Source organism: Setaria italica, chromosome II (assembly GCF_000263155.2).
Source record: "Setaria italica strain Yugu1 chromosome II, Setaria_italica_v2.0, whole genome shotgun sequence".
Classification (NCBI taxonomy): domain Eukaryota; kingdom Viridiplantae; phylum Streptophyta; class Magnoliopsida; order Poales; family Poaceae; genus Setaria; species Setaria italica.
In genome coordinates this window covers 38,263,216-38,285,800 of record NC_028451.1, presented here as the reverse complement: position 1 = coordinate 38,285,800, position 22,585 = coordinate 38,263,216, and the positions used below count along the sequence as shown (strand labels likewise).

Sequence of the window (22,585 nt, the reverse complement as noted above, 5' to 3'; positions counted from 1 at the left end):
AACTGTTATATTTAGGGTTTTCTGCCAAGCTCGATATCGAAGATTTAAACCGTTGTTTTTTAACTTTTTTTCCTTAGGCGACCGTTGATTTTTGTTGATCAGACGGTCAACGCTGCAACCAGGCACCGTAGTGCTACTGACCAGTGACCACACCTCACACCACTACACCAGGCACGAGTGCACGACCCCGACCCGGCGAGGAGAGCACACTGCCCAGTGCCCACGCGGCCACGCCCGCCGCACCCCGCACGGCCTCGGCGCCGCCTGTCTGGCTGTCTCGCCGCTCGCTCATCCGCCGTACCGGCGTTCAGCATTCGTCTGACACCCAGCCGTTCCCACCAGTTCGCGCGCCTAAATGCGCCGCCGCCGCCACCCGTTCTCGCCTCGTCACCACTCGCCAGATCTAACGCGTCGCGTAACCGTCGTCTGCTGGCGCGTCGTGCCCGCGCGGTGGCGAGCAAGTGACGGCGGCGAGGCCGCGAGGGAGGGAATGTACGCCGCTGCCGGACTCCTCCCCACTTCCACCGCACTCCATGGGCAGGCGAGGGTTCCCGGAAGCAACGCACCAGCGGCAGGTACCCCGCCGAACTCCATTCCCCTGCCTGCGCTCGCTGCCGCCTTCTCCCTTGCAATCCCACAAACCGAAATGGTGATGCACTTCGCTTGGCGTTTCCAAATTCCAATTGGAAACACAAGGGGACCAAGCCTAATCCGATGAAATTTGCACAGCACTGTCCCCAAATCCGCCACCGCCATCGAAATGCGGGCGGCGTTCAGTTTGCTGTTGCGCCCGTCTCCGTGTCACGCTGTCACCCCCATTCAGGAGCAGCCGCGGACCGCGTGGCGGCTGCTGGAGGCCAGGGAATCCGCGGCTGCGAGGTCTTCTTCATGTCCCTCCTCCCCTGGTCATCCTGACCCAGTTACGGCGTGCTCTGGCTTCCGCCCCTGTCGCTCTCTCATGCTATATCGACGTCTTGCTAGTCATCTCCTGCAACTTTCCCTTCACTGCAATTTGGCTGACGCATATGTGCCTTACAATACAAAGCATCATTATGCTGTATGATAATCCACCCATAAACTGGATGCCTGTAACATTCAATTCTTCTTGTAGTATATACTCCTAGCAAGAAATGACTGGATGTTCAAGAATGTTGATCTTACCGTGGAAAGATGTAGGAGGAAATTTTCTTCAGAATTCTCTTTGCTGCTTCTAAGAGCAAAGCCTAGTCTCCTTCCCTCAATGCAATCATGGCTAAACAACTTGTAATGTCCCTCTTTCTGGTTCATTAGCTTAGTCCCTTCCCGGTTCTTTTCAGTTTAGTTTCTTCTCCCTGCTCTTTCTTTTCTTTCTTCCTTTTGTCTCCCCTTTCCTTTGGGGTTTGTACTGTACTTTAATTTCCTATTAATCTATTAATCAGTAGGGGCGTGCCCTTCCTGTTCTCTCTCTCAAAAAAAAAATACTCCTAGCAGTTCTTGGCAAAAGAAATATACTCCTAGCAGTTCCCCTGCCGTGTTTTTCTTTTATAATAATGTATACCTCATATTCTGTTTGAACTTTGAATTAGCTGGAAGATGTAAGACAAGCTTGCTCATGAGTCTTGCCAGTCATGCTGATTATTTCTTTGTACAAAATTTAGCTTGTGTTGTGTTGAGACTGAGTTGAGGTATTGTGATCCTTCGGCAGTGTCACATTCTTTTTTATCTATGTTGTGCAACACCACACATGTCAACTTCCAGAACAAAGCCAATAAAGGCTTGAGAGGAAAGCAACAACTCGAGTTGTGTTGCTGTTGCTACTGTTTTTGTTACTATATATTCATCATGAAAATTTAATTGAGCAGCTAGATTGAATCATTGAGCTATTGTGATAGAAATTTGCTCCTGTCTGTCTGCCAAATATTTACTAATCAACATTTTCTAAACCTAGCAAATATTGTGATTAGGTTTGTGTGGGGATGCCTTACTGAGGAAGATGCAAATAAGCTAAGGGAAGGGAATCAAGATTGGTTTACTTCTCCTAATCAAGTATGCCCTCGTTATCAAATCCACATTGGGTTACGCGGTTTCTAGCTGGAAGGTTTGGTGATCCAGGTTGCTTTTTCGTTGAATTTACTGATAGAATTTGATGATGAAACACCGGGCAATTACTTTCATCCAAAATTTCTAATCTAGCGTTCTTTTCAAAAGGAACTCATCTTCACAACATGGGCTTGAAGCATTAGAGTTTGATGTTAAATTCAAAATTTAGAAGGAAAAAATCGCTGCATATCTATAAGACATATCACTGTAACGTTGTTGCACTTGTCGGTAAGAGCAGGAACAAGATAATAATTGGTGTAATCAGATGTTTCCTATCGTTTTCTAGCTCAACCTCACCATTTACAAATAAAGTTCCCAGAACTTGCTAGTAGGTTAGCTAATATTAGTTTAAAGCTCAAGCAACGTCTTGCAGCATTGGTTACATGATGACACATGTGATCTAGTACAGTTCTTGTCAAGTGACCAGTGAAATAAGTGAAATAAGCTAACATTATTGATTGCTTATTGTCATTCTTATATGCAATCAACATAGATGTAGGGTTGCGGGGAATCAAACAGTAAACATACATTTCTTATCTTTGTCTTTGATTTGTAGAACAAGTCAGACATGATGGAATTGACCTACCACCTAGAATAATCTCATTTTTAGTGCCATCAGTACTGAAAAATTAAGCCACCTTTTTCATTTAGTTTTTGTTAAGCTGGGTCTGTCCCCCATCCGCGCACACACAAAAATTGGTACAGATGCAAAAATGTTCACAATCTTAAATTGCAAAGGGGAAAATATCATCAGACTTCCACCTTCTAATTTTCATGTGCTGCCTGATCAGATTGTGTGCTCATGAATATTTGCTAATTTGCATTGTGATATAGCTATGCTATTAGATGTTTAAAACGGCATCTTGCTCTGGGCTTTGCAGTTTGCTTATGCTATCACTTAAAGATCACAATTCTAGCAACTAACCCTGACTACTGGAAATAGCATGTTGAAGGACCTCTCTATTAGCATGGATGCTTTTAGCATTATTTATTTCTTTTATGTCTGGCATCACCAAGTTTACCCTATGTAATAGGCTAATAGCAGACATTTTCAGGAATGAAATAGTATGATGGAATGAATGACACCATCCATGCAGGTTGTAGGATCAAGCCCCCATAACATATGGTTGCAAACTAAGACTATTAATCATGTCCTAGTGTGATGATTAGTTCTACCAAGTGTCAACCAAAAATCTCTCAAGCTGGCAGGATACACAAATCGCATTCAAGCCTTTTCATCAATGTAATGCAGGTCTTTCAAGATTCATTCTGACACTCTTACATAATTGTCATCACCATTGATCTTGAGGGTAGTTACTCTATTTCATACAGATGGGCAATGGCCATTGACTTGTTTTAACTACTTCTACCATCGTCAAAATATTTGTTATTCTACAACTTCTAGGCAACTTTAACCTGTTGTTTCTAGTCTTACCATTCCTTTATTGCATCATTAACTTGCTTCTTTCTCCATGCATGCACACTTTAGAGCAGATGAACTGTGAGTAAGATGGTCATTTTATCTACCTCCTCAATTGAGTAAGGGAGTATTATTTATATGTGCTGAAAGGATTTCTAGAAATTTCTCTTGTAGATAGACATATGCATGAATAAGCAACATAAACTTGTATCTGTCGACAGATCTGTGTGCACTTCAAAACCATCTCTTTTTTGCATCAGATAGTTAAGATTTAAGAGTGTTGGTTAGGATGGACAGAGCCACTAACAAGGATATGGTGCTCGTCCATTCCGCTAGTGTGGCATCCTAGTGCACTGCATTACATTTTGCTTGCAGTTTACACAAGATTACAAAGGTCTTTGGTGCTCCAAGATATAGTTTTAGGCTTTAGCTGCAGATTGGTCCAGAACTTGAATCACAAAAATCTACACGGTCATGCTAAGGATCTCTTGAGAGTGCCTTTCTCATCTAAATTTTCCAAAGCACGTTATACTGAATTGACTTAGTTTTTTTGTTACAGAGCCTAGTCATTTCTTCCCCCTTGTCAGCAAAATGAGTCATCTACCTGCAGAAATCTACATTGTTTGCCGACCATGTTTCTGACCAGAAGTGAGTATTCCCCACCTTCCATCCGAAAATTTGTGTCGAGCCATTGAGTTAGGAGTTTTTTCAGTGGCAAATTGTTGACAACTGTGTTTGTTCTAGTTCATGGAACTGCATGCTTTACCTTGTGAGTGTCATGATGATCAACACTCCTTTGTGTTCGTCACAGACTTTGCCTTGTATACTTGTATTGTTCAATACATTGTTCCAGCTGCTGCCTCCTCCTGAACCTATCATCATTTTCTTGACAGATGGACAGAGGCCTGGCCTGTGGTTGGCTCACCTATTACAGGTTGTCAATTAGTAACTACAGGTCTGAGCAAGGTAAGCGACAATGCAGCATATATGTGACCTTGTCCTTTCATGGTTCCTTGCACCTTCCAGGTGGCATTGCTACTGTGTAAATATATATTTATGTAGAAGCTAGTAAAACATAGGCACAAAGTAGAAATGCCGACCTACCACTATTTTATAATTTAAACAAATCACACGGGTCTCAGCCCTAGTTGACAAGACATGAACGCTGAAACCATTGAATCTGTCCAGAAGTGAGCTCCAGTCTCTTCTCTGTTCCCATATCCTTGTTGGGGATTTACTCGTCAACTGATAGTGTGATACTAGGAGTTCTGCTCCTCATGGAGCAGAAAACAACTACAAGTTGGCTTATCCTTGCCCATTGGTAATAAGCAGTAGCAATTGTGGCCCTGTAAGTAGTTTTCAGTCTCAGAGAACCTGTATTTCTGGAATTCTGGTGCAGTGAGTCATCATCTTGTTCATCTTCCGATGGTACAGCATAGCTAACAATGAAAACTAAGAATATATGTCCCTACAGTTTCCCATATCTGATCGCCTAGGCCTGTTCGCTTCAGCTTATAAGCCGGCTGAAAAGCTGAAACGGCTGATTTGTTGTGAGAGGAAAATACTGTTTGGTGGCTGATAAGCCGGCTGAATAAGCTGAAGCGAACAGGTGACATTGTTCTGTGACTTCACTACTGCAGCTGCTGCAGAGTGCAGAGCATCATCTGCTAGCGCTACTAGCTCACTGTCTGTGGCTGTGGCGCTTTTCCCCTCTCAGAATCTCACAGAGGTCGACGACCACCTGACGGACTGGGCCGGCGATTACTTGTGGCCTTGTTGGCCCAGCCCTACTACAGCCCGGGGCAAAGCAGCTGCTGGACTGGGCCCAAGGCAGGGAGACATTGCTTTTTTGGCCTGGCCCATGATGTATATTCACTACTGATAGCAAACCCCATCCAATGAGATACAGAATTAACATTTCCATGGCTGATAAGCTGACTGAATAAGCTGAAGCGAACAGGTTTTTAAGTTTTAACCACTGCTCTGCTAAATCTAACGTTGTTTCTGGACATTGACGCAGGAACAAAGGGGGCGTCCGAGCTTGGTTGGTTGGCTTGCCGGTTACAGCAAGTCAATTAGTAACTACAGTTGGGAGGAAGGCGACGGACGGTATGGCTGACATGAGACCCTGTCCAACTCATGTTTCTTCGCTGCTTCCTTCGTCAGTCGTCACGTCGAGCAAAGTTACGCTATGCCTAGGGAGGAAGAAACCAGCAAGTGGCGGGGCTCTCATGCCGACGTCGGGCCAAAGATTCACCGGTGGTCGGCAGGGCAGCCGGAGGTGAGCCCCGCCATGCACTGACGGAGGCGCTGCCGGTGCTCTCCTAGTCCCTCTCTGCGGTAGACGACGACGGGTGCAGCGTATGGTAAGCGATCGAGAGGGGGCCGGGCGGGCTGGGTTGAGCGCCTTGTGCGCAAAGGCATGGCGGCGTCTGGGGCCGGGCCGCCGGCCGGGGGTGTGCGCGCGCGGCTGCGCGCACCTGCACGAGCGTGCGATCGCGGCGCGCGGGCGCGGCGCCCCCACACGCCCCTGGGTGCTCGTGCCGTGTGTCCCGGGCGAGGTGGGTTTTTGCGGCCGGCTGACGGAATGGTTGATGGAATCCTTGCGTAAGGATGCAGCCGATGCGGCCGGCAGCGCCCCGTGGGAAACGGGAGTGGCAAAGCCTGATGTGGCGCACCAAACTGTAGCTTTTGATCGTGCATGGTGGGGCGCGTGTGTACCTGATGCTACGCGCCCCTGCAGGAGCTTTGCTGTCACAGCTTTAGTTACCCTGCGGAGCAGGGCAAAAAAGGTAAAGGGTCTGTTTGGGAAACGTCAATTTTACTGAACTTTCATAGAGGAGGGAATAGTTCGATTCCCATAGGATTCGGTGGGAATTCAGGCGTTCCATAGAGGCCATTCATGTGCAACAGTCGCTTAGCGATTCGTATCTGTCTGAATCTTCATTCAGAATGCGACCTGTTTTTTTTTCTCTCCCAACCGATATGTGAATTGGACTGCTGCTTATGGAATTTGCCGGTATTCATTCAAAACAGGCGTGTGTTTCATGTTTCTTCCACAAGCACGCACAAGCATGATTTAAAAGTCGCGAGGCAATTCATGACGTGCTTGGAAAACGTTGGTGGCGTCTTTTAATGCTTGATCCAAAGGCTAAGTTACCATCTAATGAGTCCAAAGTTCCAAGAGTTTGTTAGTATTACCTGTCCAGCGCAAGGGCAGGTAGGAGCTAGTGATCAGCGAGGCCAAGCAAGAAGTACTAGCCCTAGGCCCCCCCCCCTCTTGTGGGCACGGCCCTGCCCCCCTCTTCTTTCCTCTCTGCACTTGTGCTCCGTCGCCGTCGCCAACAGATAAAAGGAACGGGCAGCAGGCTTCGACAAGGGAACTATAAAAGCACCCCCCGCACGCACGCACGCTCTCCCCCTCCCTCGTTGCAGCAGTTGCCAGGCACCTGTCACTCGGGCCCTTCCCTTCCGATGCTTGGTTAGCCCGTCGTCTACCACCTGGGCCTGCTGCTGCCCCGGCAAGGCCGCGACCGCGATCGCTCGGTTGTCGAGCACAAGGTTGTTGGTAGCCGGCCTCGCTCGCGCGCTGAGGCCTTTTTAACAGGACCTCGCCGTGAGCGAGCTCGCTCTCTCGCCCGTGCGCGGCGGGTAGCTAGCCTAGCTCGGAGCGAGCTGCTCCGACGACGACGGCCGGGTAGCCGGCGGCGCCGCGGCGAAGTATATATATAAATTTGGGCTTCTCGGGTATGGGGCGGCAGCCGTGCTGCGACAAGCTGGGGGTGAAGCGGGGGCCGTGGACGGCGGAGGAGGACCGGAAGCTGATCAACTTCATCCTGAGCAACGGCCATTGCTGCTGGCGCGCGGTGCCGAAGCTGGCCGGGCTGCTGCGCTGCGGCAAGAGCTGCCGCCTGCGCTGGACCAACTACCTCCGCCCCGACCTGAAGCGCGGCCTCCTCACGGACGCCGAGGAGCAGGTCGTCATCGACCTCCACGCCAAGCTCGGCAACAGGTGCGCGTGGTCGTCGATATGCATCCATCCGCCCATCATATATCGTCACGGCATGCATATGCATTCGTCTGATCTCTCGGTCTCTCTAATCTCTATGCGTGTGCATGGTGCCATCGCTACGGAAGAATTCATATTCACCGTACGAATTAATTTGGCTGTGCACCGTATCGTATGATAATCACGCTAGGTACGGGGAACACGTACAATATCTGTCTCGGTAGTATATCACTTCATCCCGCGTATTGATATACACTCCCCCTGTTTTTAAATATATGATGTTTACTATAAGCAAGTTAATTCATTTTTAAACTAAGTTGGTTGTTCTAAACATTATTATATATACTGTATTTAAAAACAGAAGTAGTATATGTGATCGATTGCAAACCACGCCAGACAACACACGTGATGAGCACAATACAGCTGGTAAAATGACATGCGCATGACATGATGTATCATATGTAAGGCATACGTACATGTACTGTATATACGTAGGTCAAAGAGGCAGCTTTTCCTTCATCACGTACGACGACAACTACCGCATGCTACGCACGCAAACGCAAGGTTAGATTTGCTTTGGCCGTTTGTGCGCGCGCGTCGTTGGTGGACGCCGAACAACAAAGTAAACTAGCTAAATCGATTATTGACCAAGGACCGGGACCAGTAGTACACATGCATGTCACCTATCATTTGCGAAGAAATAACTGAAACCCTCGTGGACTCTTTGCACGTAAGCAAGTTGCTTGTCAACACTCTCGATTGGCAGGAGAACTACTGTCCATTGATTGGTAAAACCAGGACAGGAATTTTTCCAAGCATATCGATCACACAAATTCAGATATCTCTGTCAAAGCGTGAAACATAGGCTACAACCGGTTGGATGCTCTTTGACGAGACAAAATTAAGCATGCATAATTATTAGTAGTACGAAGAGGTGAGATTTTTCAACTTGGACGCTTCCTAATGAATAATTTACAGCTTTATTTAATTTGCTCCTATATACACATTATTTGATTTATCCTCAACTTCAGGCTTTTAGACAATAATATATAATAATATACAAAAGAGGAGTTGCATGCATATGACCATGTAATATTGTCACTAACAACATGCTTTGAACTCTCCTGCAAAACTGGTGATAATACTTTAGGCCCTTTAGTTTTGGAAAATTAATGGATGATTAATATTTGATATACGCATGGTCATATATGACCATGCGTATGATTAACTATACTTTCAGAGTTTTGTTTTGCATCACAAATTTACTGCATCTTTACCCTAGTATACTCCTTAGTGCTGTATAGTTTTTGCAAAACATGTATTGAATCCCTTTGTGAAGGGAATAGCCCATGTGAGTGTGTTTCATCTATGCTCACAAAGTAAGGACGAGATTATTTTTGTAGCTAGGAGTCTAGAAATTGTTGGATTATTAATTGCAGTAGTTGTGTCAAACTATATACATATATGGTGCTCTAAAAAGGTTCCATGATTTTATCTTGAAAAAAAGCAAGAAGCTCTCTGCATAGAAGCATGACATGGATGTTGGTGATCTATTGCCATCGTACGAGGAAACATGAGACATCACATGATATTAGCTCCTTAATAGAGATTAGCGCAGTGTGAACATGTTTCTTTGTGGTCCTTGGTATCATGGTATGGTACTATGGTCATGTATGAAGTGTATAGTTTTTTACTTTTTGTAAAGATGAATCAATGTCCCCAATCACTATCGTGTACCAACTGATGTAGATATATATCTTGAAAAGTTGTAGACGCAGAAATGGATGGGTGGTGCATGCAGGTAGTGCATTAATGCACAGATAGAACTTCATAATTCAAAATCTAGAATATAGCCCCTAATATACTTTTCCTTAAAGTGACCTGAACCTTGTAGCAGTTAAAATAATTTTTCACATATTAATTTGTACATTGGAATTGCGCAAATGGTGGTTTTAAATTTTCATTTCGTGCTGGACTGATGGTTCATCATCCTTCGGTTTAATGGTATTGTTTCAATATTTTTGCGATGAGTTCTTGCACATAGTTGGTACACTTTGTAAGGGTTCATTTCAAAGATTTCATATATTTTTCTAAAAGTTCATCAATTATGTGAAAACTCAAAGTTTAGTTTAAATACAAAATCTTTTAGTGATTCAGCCAATTAACATGGTATTTAATTAAATCATATATGTTAGATCCATGACCTAAATTATTGCTACTAATGGAACATCTGATAGCATACACACACACACACATTTGATCAAATAGTTTATAGTAGGGTTCATCACGTTTACACGAAAATCCATTAGAGTTCTATGAACTGAAGTGTTTTTTTCAGTGCTTCGCTATGATGTATAAATAGGAAAGTAATAAAAGCATAATATGCAGCCTAGGTCCGCATGGCCGGCACATATATGTAGGAAATTTGTCAACTTGCTTATATGGCTGAGCCATAGCCATTGAGAATTCACCAATGGACATATAGATTTCCTGGATCACTTTCTTGATGTGTAACCTAGAGCACTGGCCACTACATTGACTTGTGTGGCTAATAAACCCTACACGTTGGATTCAGAAATCGCAAAAGAATCGCACTTAGGTCCACTTGTCTCTTTGGAAAATGGAAGGAGCTAGAAGTTTTTTTTTTCTTGTAAAGGTCACTCTACGTACCAACCACTTTGTTGTTTTGTCACTCTGTAAAGGCTGCTTCTTCCTCACAGTCACATAGCTTAAAGAAACCGATGAGAGAAAGATAGATTGTGACCTTTCATATCGCACTTCTTCAGGCCAGAGAATATTCTTTTAAAGCAAAATCATCTGTGTGTGCAAGTGATGATTCACCATTATTGCAATTTAATTTCCACAGCAGTGTAAAGCATGCGAATATAGGAAACTTTAGGTAGAAAATCACGTGGAGGCCGCAGGTCGATATCACACACTGATACCTCCCTCAGATTTCCATGATTAAATAATTCTGTGCTGCTCGTGAAAACGATTGGCACATATATTGGTTAATGGTATTTTTTAGGAAAAATGTTTTCAAAAGCAAAAGCTCCAATAATGTTTACTTAGTTAAACCGCCACTAGCTAGATGATCTTTAATTACTTTGAATTTGCATACTTTCCTTTTTCAGTTTAGCAACACGTTAGCATACTCGATCGGTTAGTTCTCATTCTTATTAGGCATGCATGCATTCATTCATGGTATGTGCATGTATCTTTGAGATTACCATTACCTACATTATCTCACACTTAGTAGTATAGTAGTACTAATTTTTTTTTCCTGCTCCTATGCGTGTTCGTTGGCAGATGGTCGAAGATTGCTGCCAAGCTACCGGGCAGGACTGACAACGAGATCAAGAACCACTGGAACACCCACATCAAGAAGAAGCTGATCAAGATGGGCATCGATCCGGTCACGCACGAGCCCCTCGACCGGAAGACCAGCAGCCCGGCCACAACCTCGCATTCCGTCGTCACCGCTGACTCAACAAGCAAGTCCGACGAGGCGACCAAGCAGCAGAGCCCGGCGAGCGACGTCGTCAGGGACGTGTTGGCAGCCGACGGTTTCAGCCCGACGGAATCGAGCACGAACACTGTCAGCACCGGCGGAAGCAGCAGCAGCAGCGGCGGCAGCCACGACCAGGACCCGCTGGTGAAGTGGCTCCTGGAAGAGGACCCGCCCACCGGCGACGAGCCGTGGCTCGACTTCACCGCCGGCAGCGTCGACGTGGACGAGTTCAGCAGCATCGCCGCCGGCCCGGAGTTGCCGTGGGACGGCGCGACCGACTGGCTGCTCGACTACCAAGATTTTGGATTGGAGGACTCGAGCTTGGTCGTCGATGGCTACATGATCAACGGCTCAAACGGAGCAAAGTTCTAGCTAGCTGCAGCAGGTGAAGATGGTGACATCAGCTTGTGTTGCTACCAGTGTAGATACGTAATAAAAAACATGCATATATCGAGGTTGTGAAAAGTGAAATGACCAGATCGTAGGGTGCGTGGTCAAGAGTTCTTGCTCTCCTTGATCGATCCAACCAACGGCTGGGATGCATTATTTGAGGGGGTAGTAGAGAGAGGTGTGTAGAATTAGCTATATATATGTTGCTTTTTATCCCTTTGGGGTTAAGGGGTTTGTGTTACTTGAAAGGTGTTTCTTCTCAAAGAGAGGTTATTGTAGAACTTCTTGCTGCTGCATACATGCTTGCAATATACAAAATGGGTGGGTGATTAGGTGGTGTAGTTTATATTCTGGTGTACGCATGTATTGTTAAGTTGCACCTAGCTAGGCATTCTTGCATTGTACGTGTGCAAAATGCATGAATTACTAATTAGTGAGCAAACATGTGGTCCTTCTCGAAGAAGAGCAGTTGAGATCGTCTGTAGATCGTTTATGTTGTGGATGGTGTTGATATCTTTAGTTTGCATGTATCATCAAGATGTGCGAGTAGGTAGCGTAGATTTGGTTATACATTGTGTATTGTTAAGTTGCACCTTGTAACTGAAAGGCATTCTTAATTATGTGCAAATTGCATTCACATGTGGTGTTTTACTTAAGTGTTAGTGATCAAAGATTTAAATGCACTTAGGATTTATTGCTTTTCATAGTTGGTGAGATTCTTGGTCCGTAGTTAGTCTATATGTTTTCTTAGGTTGAGATAGTGTTAAGTGTTAACGGTTGAGTAGGTAGCTATTCATAAGTTCAACGGTGCAGTAGTTGAGTTTGGTAAGATAATTAAAGTTGCTTGTATACATGGAACTAGTTGATGAAGACGCCGTTTTTTACTCGAGGAGTCTTGACAATTTAAAGGGCAACGGCAGAAAAAAGAAAGGGGGTAAACGTACGAAAAGGAAAGAAAATGAATTTAAAGATGCGCCCCGACGTGAAACGTAAAAAGTCACGGAGATGCGATGGATTTTACCGGGGAGGTCAAAAAGAACTGAAAAGATAGGAGACGAGACTCATGACAATGAGGTGAACCCTTCTAGAGTCGATAGATTAGACCCATTTGTGTATAATGTATCCAACCTAGCTAGCTAAGCTTCACCTTGACTATGGACTAATCAAAGTTGCAGGTTTGGCTACGTATTATGCCGGTAATAATATGGGTATTTTAAAAATTTTGGTGGCAGACTCCAGTGACCAACTCCAGAAAACGGCTGAGCTAGGGTGCTGATCATCATAACAATGCAGGTTAGCAGCATACGTCAATGGGCAGTGGCGGCAGAGCCAGAAATTCATACAAGTATTATTTCAGTTGATGGAAACAGTGATGGATAGCTAGACCAACTGACGCAGATTTTTTTCTTTGAGCTTGGTCCACTGTGTCCCTGTCAGCTATGGTGCTTACTGCTTAGCAACCACCAAATGAAAACCCATTCGAGTTAAACTCGCAGTTCAAATGATCCCATCCGATTAGCGCCTTAACCTTCTTTTTAAGGAACAGATAAATTGAAAAAAAATTCATATAATTGAATGCTCAAATGTTATCCACGTATGTCGCCAATACGTGCATATGCAGCAAATCGACGTGTCGTGTGAAACTGAGCGGTCTACAAGCCATTGCATGCAAGGAAAAAATGCATGCTGCACGTTCAGTGGTTAGCAACATAGATAGATAGTGTTCTTCTTTATGGTTTCTGCTATGTCTTAATATGCATATGTGATACGTGGATTTCGATTCATGCCAAGTAATTAATATAGACGTGTGCAAGCGATGCAAATTTCGTTTCTGCTACTCCTATAGCAGCTAGCTTGATCCAGTGAGAAGGATGAAAATATTTTCGAGATACAAGCAATTAATTATTTAACCACCCAAGGCACACGTACATTCTTTTCAGTAGGCAATGGAAGCAATTACTCGTTCTGCTGATGATTGTAAGATGGTTCTCGAGAAAGAAACATCTAAGTCAGTCAGTCGGTGTCTTCCTTGAGTGTTGTGGCTTCAAGCAACAAATCTTCCCTACCATTTGTTAATTGTTTTAATATGAATGGAGTGTCTCAGTTAACTAACAGGTATATACAGTCTTGTCACACTCAGTTCACAAAAATATGTTTATTCGATTTGAAGCAAAACAGAGGACTAGGAGGTGGTGAGACTTGTGAGCTCTACCATATCATTGCGATAGTAACAACTGCTAGAGTAAAAAAAACTTCACCACACGTCCATATCCCATTTATTTTCTGAATTGAGTTCTTACTTAACTCAGGAAAGAGGAAACCACATGAATATAATGATGCGGCAGCATGGAATAAAGTGGGTTAAAATTACATTTTTCCTTATGCATATTAGTAGATGATGAGGAACGGCAAGCACCTTGACCTACACACCAGGTTGTACACGTCTAGTCAATTTTCTAACCAAATGCCACTTTCAACTGCTGAACATTCAGCGGTCATATGGCCTACCTACGCTTTCGTGCGTTTCCCTTCCGTGACAAAGATACCAAAGCTAGGCGGCATCATTCTTCATCATCATCATCAAAGGACAAACAGCAACAGTCTCCCCATATACCAACTTCGCAAGCGACACTCCTTTTAACCTCTTGTAATAAGTAACACTAATCAGACACAGAATCACAATCTGAGATATATACTGATCTTTGGCCTACCTACTTACCTGTATCTTTTGCTCAAGCCAACATAGTAGCTACGAATACTCGTACCAAAACGGCATATTATATTGGCATGTGTCCTGAACTCCGGATTTAGGGCCTATATCTTTAGGAATTGGGATGTGAGAGTTTCATACAAAATTGTTTGACCACATGGAGTATGCGAAAAATTCCCGTGTTCTAACCGTAGCCTTTGGAATCGAGCTCAGTTGCTGTTTGAATTTTTCTGAAACATCAGCTTCAGTTTTTCCTTTTTCTTTCTTTCTTTTAAAGGTCTGCCCTAATATAGTAGTGTGTATCGCGGAAGAGCTCCAGAAGTTTCACAATCCGGCAGCGCATTTGCCCGGATTTATTCGCCCAATCTGCGCCTACACACGTCGGTACGCGAGGCGCTAGCGTAAGAACTCGCCAAGAAATCCAGCAGCACGAGGGCGCACATGGCTTGAGGCAGACAGGGGCAAGGGCGCAGCAGCTGGTGGCGCATGAGCTATATCCTGTAACATCCCGGACTGATTGGACCAACGGGACACGGGTGACAGCAACTGAATCATTAACAATTCCGAGGAGGCTTGTAGAGCGAGCAAGACGGGGGGAGGCAGGAGTACTGGCCCTCCAAGTAGTGGCCATGGGCGAGTGCAAGTGATCTCAGGGCCTATCGTTAGCTTGTTGAGATGACATGGTCACCTGCAACTTGACATCCTTTGGAGGAGGCCATGGACTGGGAGCGTCACCGTCAGATTTGGTGAAAACCAGGACAAGGGCCCTGGCGAAAGCTTGCTGAATAGATAAGGTGGGTTGGTTGGGTGATCCCAATCAGAGCTTTGTTTTATGGCCTCGTTGATGGTGTCTCTGCGCTCCCAAAGATTTTTCAGATGGCCACCAAATAAAGTATTGCGAAATGAGGCAGCATATAATCATACATACCAGGGCTTATGACTGGTGTAAGCACTGCTGCTTTGCTCCATGAAAGCCACTGAATATTGGGCAGCAAAGCAAAGGGGGTGTTTGGATACGAGGTGTTAAACTTTAACAGTGTCACATCGGATGTTCGGATGCTAATTAGGAGAACTAAACATGAGCTAATTATAAAACTAATTGCAGAACCCTGTGTTAATTCACGAGACGAATCTATTAAGCCTAATTAATCCATCATTAGCAAATGGTTACTGTAGCACCATATTGTCAAATCATGGACTAATTAGGCTTAATAGATTCGTCTCGCGAATTATACTCCATCCGTGCAATTAGTTTTGTAATTAGTCTATATTTAATACTCCTAATTAGCATCCAAACATCCGATGTGACGGGTGTTAAACTTTAACAGCTGGTTGCCAAACGGACTTAAAAGGGTGGGGAAAAAACAGTGACGGCAATTGTGATGCATGCCTGTCATGAGGTGACATCACCGGAGAACAGTGTGGCGGGTCGTTGTCCCGGAGCGGTAATGCTCGAGTTCTTTTTGCTGAAGAAGGTGACCAAAGTGACAGTGCCGTTTCATGACCTTGCAAAAGGATGGAGACACCGGTGATTGGTGGCAGATCGCGTTGAATGGTGCTGAAGTTGCCGAACTGATGTAATGCATACTCAGGATGATGAAACCACCAGCTCCAGTGCCGAGAAAGATGCCTTGGTACAAACAAGGATAGTTCAGTACGGAAGACGGAGTAAAAATATACCATGCGAAGGCTTCGATCATTAAAGAACATATCAAAACATCATTGGACCTAGATCCAAAATGAAACGCATGAGCTGCTAGTCCCACAAGAGTTGAGAATGGACCTGTAATTTCACACAAAAAAGAAAAAGATAATGCAAGCGAGGACGGGAGCATTGCCAAACTTCGACACCAAACTGGTTTCTCTACATGCAATCCAGTGTCTTCTGATTAACACGACCAACTTGGATAGTGGGAACTAAAACATGTCACTTGTAATATTTTGCATCAAACATATCGCATGTGCTGATGCAGAAGTTTTGCTCAAGTCTTATGTGGATCCAGGCATCCACTTGCTTTGGTTCCAGGTTTGAACTTTGAACCAAGACCAAATATGGAGGGTTAGGGCTTCCATCTTATTCAGTACTGCAACAAATGAGTACTAATGCACTCCAATAAAAGCTCCAACAACTCACCTTGCAGGAGAATAGTTGGATGAGGTGATTACAGTTAGCTTCTCTTAAGAAATTTGCACATAAAGGACAAGAGAAAGCACCAATTGGCATAAGACAATAATTAATTGTGTGATGCTATGCTGTCCCAATAAAACAAGTTTAGTACATCGAATGCAAGTACAAAAGTAGCATGATTAAACATTATTGGCACAATGGGGTCAAACTATTAAGGGGACCAGACCCAATCTTCCTTCCCAATCGATAGAGATTGGCTCTAGTCATCTATCCAAACTGGCCCTAAGTAAGAATCATATCAAGTTCTCCGCAACGGTAAATTGCATCTCACATCTGCTAACTTACCCAGAAACATGCACAAACATTTTTTATTTCTTCTCTTGATCGCATGTATGTTTCATCTCAATATTAACTGCCAGATGGCAAAGCTTAAAAGTCAAAAGTGGTATACATACACAGTTATGTACAGGTTCACTTAAATAATTGCTAGCAGGACACTGATAAAAGGTGTTACCAAAGTGCTTCCGAAGGTCATGTTAAACAATCAGCCAATGGATTCACCAGGGCTGGTTTTACTTCCAGAATTCTAAATGTTACCTATATTGCCTTGGTCTTCTCCAGGGCTGGTTTTACTTCAATCTGTTTCATCCATTCAAACAGTAAGGTATTTACTTCATCTGGAACTTCATCATGTGGAGCATGACCTGTTTAAATTCACCATGAAAAGATAAATATAATGAACTGCAAAACTCTTTAAAAGGAAATCAGCAAAAACATTAGGATTGAGGGGGGTACCTGCGTTCAACTCTCTGATTTGAACCTTGCTGCAATGCTCTCGGAGCATGGTAACAAATGCCTCAGATTTTGTAAGGGGATCTTTCATACCCTTTGTTTCAAAGAAAGCAAATAAAAATAAAATTAACCTCCCACACATTAACAAACACCAATGGCAATAGTGTAATTTGTCCATGGTATTAGGTACATACCTGGATAACTAATATTTTTCCTCCAAAAGAATCAAATAAGAAGTTAAGAGGAATTGAAAGATTGAAGTTGAATACACTCTCAAGAACTGTTGCAGCACCAGGATCATAAGACTGGATTTATTTGTCAAGGAAACTTTCTAAAGACTGTTAAATGTATGCCAACTATACTGTGCAATATGAGGATACAGCTCTTATAATCTGGTCCACAAGTGGCTTGTCCACCCGTTCCGTTCTCTAAACATGAAATGGTATTACACAGGAATGAAAGGTACTGTTGAATTGAAAGAAAATATAAAAGTGACTTCATAGTATACGTACTGTAGGATAATATTCTTTAAGAATGCCTTCTACTCTTGATCTCAAGAAGAGCAAAAGAAGCTGTGCCTGCAACTTGGAAAGCCATGATGTTTGTTTTTCCTGCAGGTGTTTGCATTTACTAGCACTGAGTTTAGTTTGCAACAACAATATATTTCAGATACAAGAGTTCAATGTCAGAGATTGTGTGTTTTCTACTACTTCAAATGATCATTTCTGAGAACGATTCTTTAAAGGCAAGCATCATATGTATCTTGAGTCTTGACCACCAAAATATAAGCCTCACCTAGATTCACTTCAGTGTTACAAATGATTCTACAGTTTTGTATCCATAGGGCGGAGGATAGTGCAGACCAAAAAGGTCGTGGCCCCCCTTTGTTGGCAGTTTCTACGGAGCAACAGTGATTAATTTGGTAAAAAACATTGTTAATCTGTCTAGAGTACTAGTACCCCCCCCCCCCCCCCCCTACAACTGATTAGCTGAAGCTCAAGGTGAAGCGCTCACAAACGCTCCTGAATACCGATTATTAAAATTTCCCGCCCACCAATTCAATTCGTAGGGGACAATTTTATCTCATTTGCAGCCAACAGGGACATGAAAATGTACGAGACAGCCACATGCATAAATCTATTAGCTCAGCAAATTAATATCATAAAATATTGATTTTTGGTTTTGTAATAAAACCATGGTATGACTGAATTGTCAATATCATACAGCAGAGAAGAAGTAAATCAGAAAGCATAACAATAAATAGGATGAAGAAGATTGGTTGCCTTACTTCACTCAATGGGACGAAGGAGTAATTTGGAACAACTGAACCAGCTGTGTTTAAAAGAACCAGAGACTTTGCAAGAGAAGGCCATAAACCAGCAGCAATAGCACAGATATAGCCTGAGATATTGGAGGATGAGAATGACTTCATCAGGATTGTGTTATAACTTCACCAATATTGTGCTGTGCAAGAAATGAATGTCCCATCATCTGTATAGTAATTTTAAAATATAATTCATGTACCTCCAATAGAGTTGCCAACAAGATGAACAGGCTCCCTCACAACATCAATAATAAAGTCTCTCAGTAACTCTGACCAGAAAAGTTCTGAATAGTTGACATTTGGTTTCTCTGATTTCCCAAACCCAACAAGAGTAATTGCCCAAACGCGCTGGCCCATATCAGCAATGTTGTCTATATTGTCACGAAAATGCTCCAGGAAAGCTCCAAAGCCGTGCACAAGAAGAGCAGCTGGACCTTCGTTGCCAACAAAGGTGTACTGCAGAGAAGGGTTGAAATAACGAATTTGCGGAAACCAACATAAATAAAGTTGTGTGCATAGATAAATTTGGACACTTAGCACAGAAAAGTATACTGTAAAAAAATGGTCGAAATAAGGAATTTGCATTTTGCGCCAGCCGACATAAATAAAGTTGTGTGCATAGACAAATTTAGATGCATAAGCACAGGAAAGTAAGAAGAATACCTGTACAAGATAACCCTTCCATCTCCAAATTCTTATAGGATAATTTCCCCCGACAGATACTTGGGATTTCGATGCCAAGAGCCAATACCACTGCCATGTAAACAAATAGATTGTTACAGGCAAAAGAAAGTTCTGGTATGGAGCAAAGGTATGGCATTGGAAACAAGATAGAAAAGATGTAAAACAATAATACCTCCATCGAACATATAGCATCAACTGCTGCTTTCACTGTAGGTGTTGAGTACCCAAATGGTGATAGAAAACCAGCATTGCGATCTTTCTCGTATTGAATAGTATCATTATAAGCTTTCCTCCTGGATATGACTCCAAGTTGAATTGCAGGGCCAAACAAGGTGTAGAATGAGGCACCATCTCTGGTTTCAGCTAAGCGTAATTTATCATGCAACCTGGATATAGAGTTAAATCAGATCAGCAATGAAAACTCTAAGAATTAATATAATATCAGTGACTGCATTACATGCATAAAATGGAAAATAAAGTGGTGACCTTGGCAGCATTTCCAGTGAAAGCACACCATGGGTATGGATAATATAATATTTGTAATTAGATTGAAGGAAAAAATTAGTTGGTCATACATACTCTTGCCAACTAGCATTTCCTGTGCCTTCCAGGTATCTTAGGTAGGCGGCCAAGGCATCCAAAGTAATATCTGTTCCACCCCTAACTTCAAGTGAGTTTTCTGATGCAAACATTGAATTCATTATTCTCCTTCCTGATGTACCAGAATCCATGGTGAAATCCTCTATGTCTTCGCCATTGCTGGTGCTTAATGTAGTGTTACTTTTGATCTTTCTTTGACTGAGAGTCTTTTTTAGAATAGATCGTGCAGACGTGTTCTTAAGAGGAACCCAATTATCCTTTGGTGTTCTACTGTCTTTCAGGAAACCTTTTAATTCTTCCAGGGTGGGTAGAAAACCTGAATAGGAAATAGTTATAGTGACTAAATGGAACCACCACAATGTTCAAAGAAATGAGTAAAATAACATACAATACAGAACGAATAGAATTGAAGTGCACCTGTGTCTAACTCCAAATTTAGAGCAGGCAAAGTGGCGGCAGCAAGAGGTGTGGCCACTGGTAGTTTTGTCTTCAAAAATTGGTCATGTGACGTCGATACTTCTTTCAAATTCTAATATGACGATTACTTCAGCTATCAGCAAGTACACATTTAGTTATTAGAGGATAACAGGAGAGGCTGTAACTAAACTACCTTATAGCCATACAATGGGGCACTCCAAGCCACTATCTTGGGAGGGCTTCCCCATGAGAATGACCCATTAGATAAAGATGATTCAACATTGACCAGAACACTGCGCACTCTATATTCAACTTCCTCTTCTGTAAAAATAAGACCTGCTTGTACCTGTTATGTTCCACCAGTGCATGCAACCACAGATTACACATGTTAGATAGCTAGATGTGAACCTACGTGCAAACTCTTAAGCTTAATTCATAACATAAACCTTGCATAGTGACCTCATTCACAAGCTTCAGCACAACATCTTCAGCATTTCCCAAGCCTATGAGCAGATCAGACTCTTGGGACTTCAATGCCATCTTAAGATCTTTCAGAGCAAATAGCAGCAGTTCCAGCATTTTATCTGAATAACCTGCGAGTGATGGGGGAAATTATATAAATGCTTACTGTCAATGTGTTTTACTAACTGGTATGAGTAATACTACTAATTTTAACAGTGCAGAAGCAGGGCTGGTGACTAATAAGTCACTAACAACACCATGCTTATTCTGCCAACCTAACTATTTGAAAAGCAGCAAACAGAAGAGTTTCAAACGTCCTATAAAAGCTGGATCCGGTTCCTATGCAGTCTGTAGTGCGACTGCAACTTAGCAATTGCACTACCAACCATCAATCTAAATCCAACAGCACAAGCCAATCCCAAAAGAAAATACAGTAGCGAATAACTGTGCGAATATCCTGCGCCAAATCATTGTACCAATCCTACTGTAGCAGGAAATCTAGACCAATCATCGCTGAAATAAACGAGTGAGGTTGCATGCAGTCCTACTGGCTACTGCCTTAAGTTGTGGCCCAATATGGACAGTAACTCATGGCCCTGATTTGGGTGAGGATACTCCTCCCAAAAACCAGGAAGCGCACAATAAGCGGCAACTAACGAGTCCCGCAGTGAGGCGCAAACAATCCGGATTTATTATTTCGAGTTAGCAGCAGACACAATGCTCAGTGTTCAACTTCATCTTCGGCACCAATGTGGCAACAGCTCAGCGATCAGACCCCCAGGCCCAGCTGCCACAACGCTGGACGCACCAGAGACGGTACAGAAGTACTAGCACGGACGAGCAGTCGGTCAAACTACCACACAAACACGAAGGCATTGCATCGATCACGCCACGCGCACTATTCCCAAATCCCATTCCTCAAGAGTCAACACGGATCGGACGGGTAGCACCAACACCAGCAAGGAAGCAACTGGCAACATACCTGCGAGGATGCGTCGGTCGAAGACGTAGAGCGGCACGACGGGGCGCCGCGGCTCCGCGACGGCGGCGGTGAGGCCCGGGTGGTCGTCGATGCGGAGATCATGCTTGAACCACACCACCGCGGCCGCGCCCCCGTCCCTCACGGGGGTGGTGGCATTGGAGGCGACGATCCGGCCCTGGCACCGGTTCCGGAGGCCCCGACGGCGGTGGGGCGGGGCTGGGAGAAGCGGCCCGAGACGGAGCGCGAGGAGAGCCATGGGAGCGGCAGCGCGGCGGCGTCAGCGGCAGCAGCAGCAGAAGCCATAGGCGGGGAACAGCGGGATAAGAAGGGCGGGGCTAGGGCGCGCCCATGGCGAAATTGTGGCGGAGGGCGGCTGCTCGGAGGCGTCGTGAATTTTCTGTGGCCGAGGGCAGCGGCCACTGTGGCCCGGAGCAGTGGGGCTTCCGCAGCAAGCCAGCAACCGCAGCAGAGCGCAGGGGAAAGGCGCGACAGAACAGCGAGGTCAGGGTCGCTGGGCTACGCCGCGTAGAAGAATAGCGGCGAAGAAAACGTTCGTATCTGTGTCCCTGGAACCACTGGTAAATTCAGGCATTGGTAAATTCACTGGAACCCTGAAATCTGCAGGAAACGGTTAATCTCCTTGGATTTGGGAAAATCACCCTGGTGCAGAGAGCAACAACTCAGTGCAATGCATTCACAGGATTGAGCCAAAATGAAATGCGAGATTGCAGGAGCCCCAGTTTTGTAGCATCAATCTTGTACGGAGTAGAACTCATTTGTTTTTAATTTGCTAGAGCTGAAATGCTCAAGTTTCTTTCGATCACGTTTTCTGGGTGTTCTCCCCCAGCTCCGGCAATGGTTCGGTTTCCGAGTTTGGGGTTGGGGTGGGGTTACCTGTGGTTTGCGGGCCTAGAGGAGGCTTCGAGGCGGCGGACGCCACCGAAGTTGGGCGGCGAAGGACCCCCGGCTGGGCGATGGACACGACAGGGGCAAGCGCCAGTGATGGGTTAGCGCGGGAGCAGTTGAGACGGCGGCAGCAGATTCGGTAGCCCCGCCGCCAAAGACGGGCAGGACGGC

At 44.3% G+C, this 22,585-nt stretch overlaps 2 protein-coding genes and 1 long non-coding RNA gene across 4 annotated transcripts; 2 read left to right on the top strand and 1 right to left on the bottom strand.

The window, feature by feature from the left end:
- The first annotated feature begins 186 nt into the window (after positions 1 to 186).
- On the top strand, positions 187 to 4,923 carry LOC101769417. Its single transcript, XR_002676465.1, has 3 exons — positions 187 to 575; positions 1,944 to 4,147; positions 4,393 to 4,923. It is a non-coding gene; the product is annotated as an uncharacterized LOC101769417 (long non-coding RNA).
- Positions 4,924 to 6,916: 1,993 nt separating this feature from the next.
- LOC101769017 (protein ODORANT1) lies at positions 6,917 to 11,865 on the top strand. The gene is made up of 2 exons (XM_004957401.4): positions 6,917 to 7,511; positions 10,818 to 11,865. The coding sequence occupies exons 1-2, from the start codon at positions 7,249 to 7,251 to the stop codon at positions 11,389 to 11,391; spliced, it is 837 nt and encodes a 278-aa protein (XP_004957458.1). The 5' UTR covers positions 6,917 to 7,248; the 3' UTR covers positions 11,392 to 11,865.
- A 3,583-nt stretch (positions 11,866 to 15,448) lies between these two features.
- LOC101767929 lies at positions 15,449 to 21,978 on the bottom strand. 2 transcript variants are annotated; one of them, XM_004957398.4, is made up of 15 exons: positions 21,509 to 21,978; positions 20,524 to 20,657; positions 20,258 to 20,410; positions 20,065 to 20,176; positions 19,627 to 19,963; positions 19,220 to 19,433; positions 19,027 to 19,116; positions 18,564 to 18,819; positions 18,328 to 18,440; positions 17,552 to 17,650; positions 17,420 to 17,467; positions 17,234 to 17,344; positions 17,043 to 17,133; positions 16,845 to 16,951; positions 15,449 to 15,749 (listed from the first exon to the last, which is right to left on the bottom strand). In XM_004957398.4, the coding sequence occupies exons 1-14, from the start codon at positions 21,762 to 21,764 to the stop codon at positions 16,845 to 16,847; spliced, it is 2,121 nt and encodes a 706-aa protein (XP_004957455.1). In that variant the 5' UTR covers positions 21,765 to 21,978; the 3' UTR covers positions 15,449 to 15,749. The 2 variants fall into 2 exon arrangements, with proteins under 2 accessions (XP_004957455.1, XP_004957456.1); XM_004957399.3 differs by lacking the exons at positions 15,449 to 15,749; positions 21,509 to 21,978 and having other exon boundaries at positions 16,589 to 16,951; positions 20,511 to 20,651.
- Positions 21,979 to 22,585: the final 607 nt, after the last annotated feature.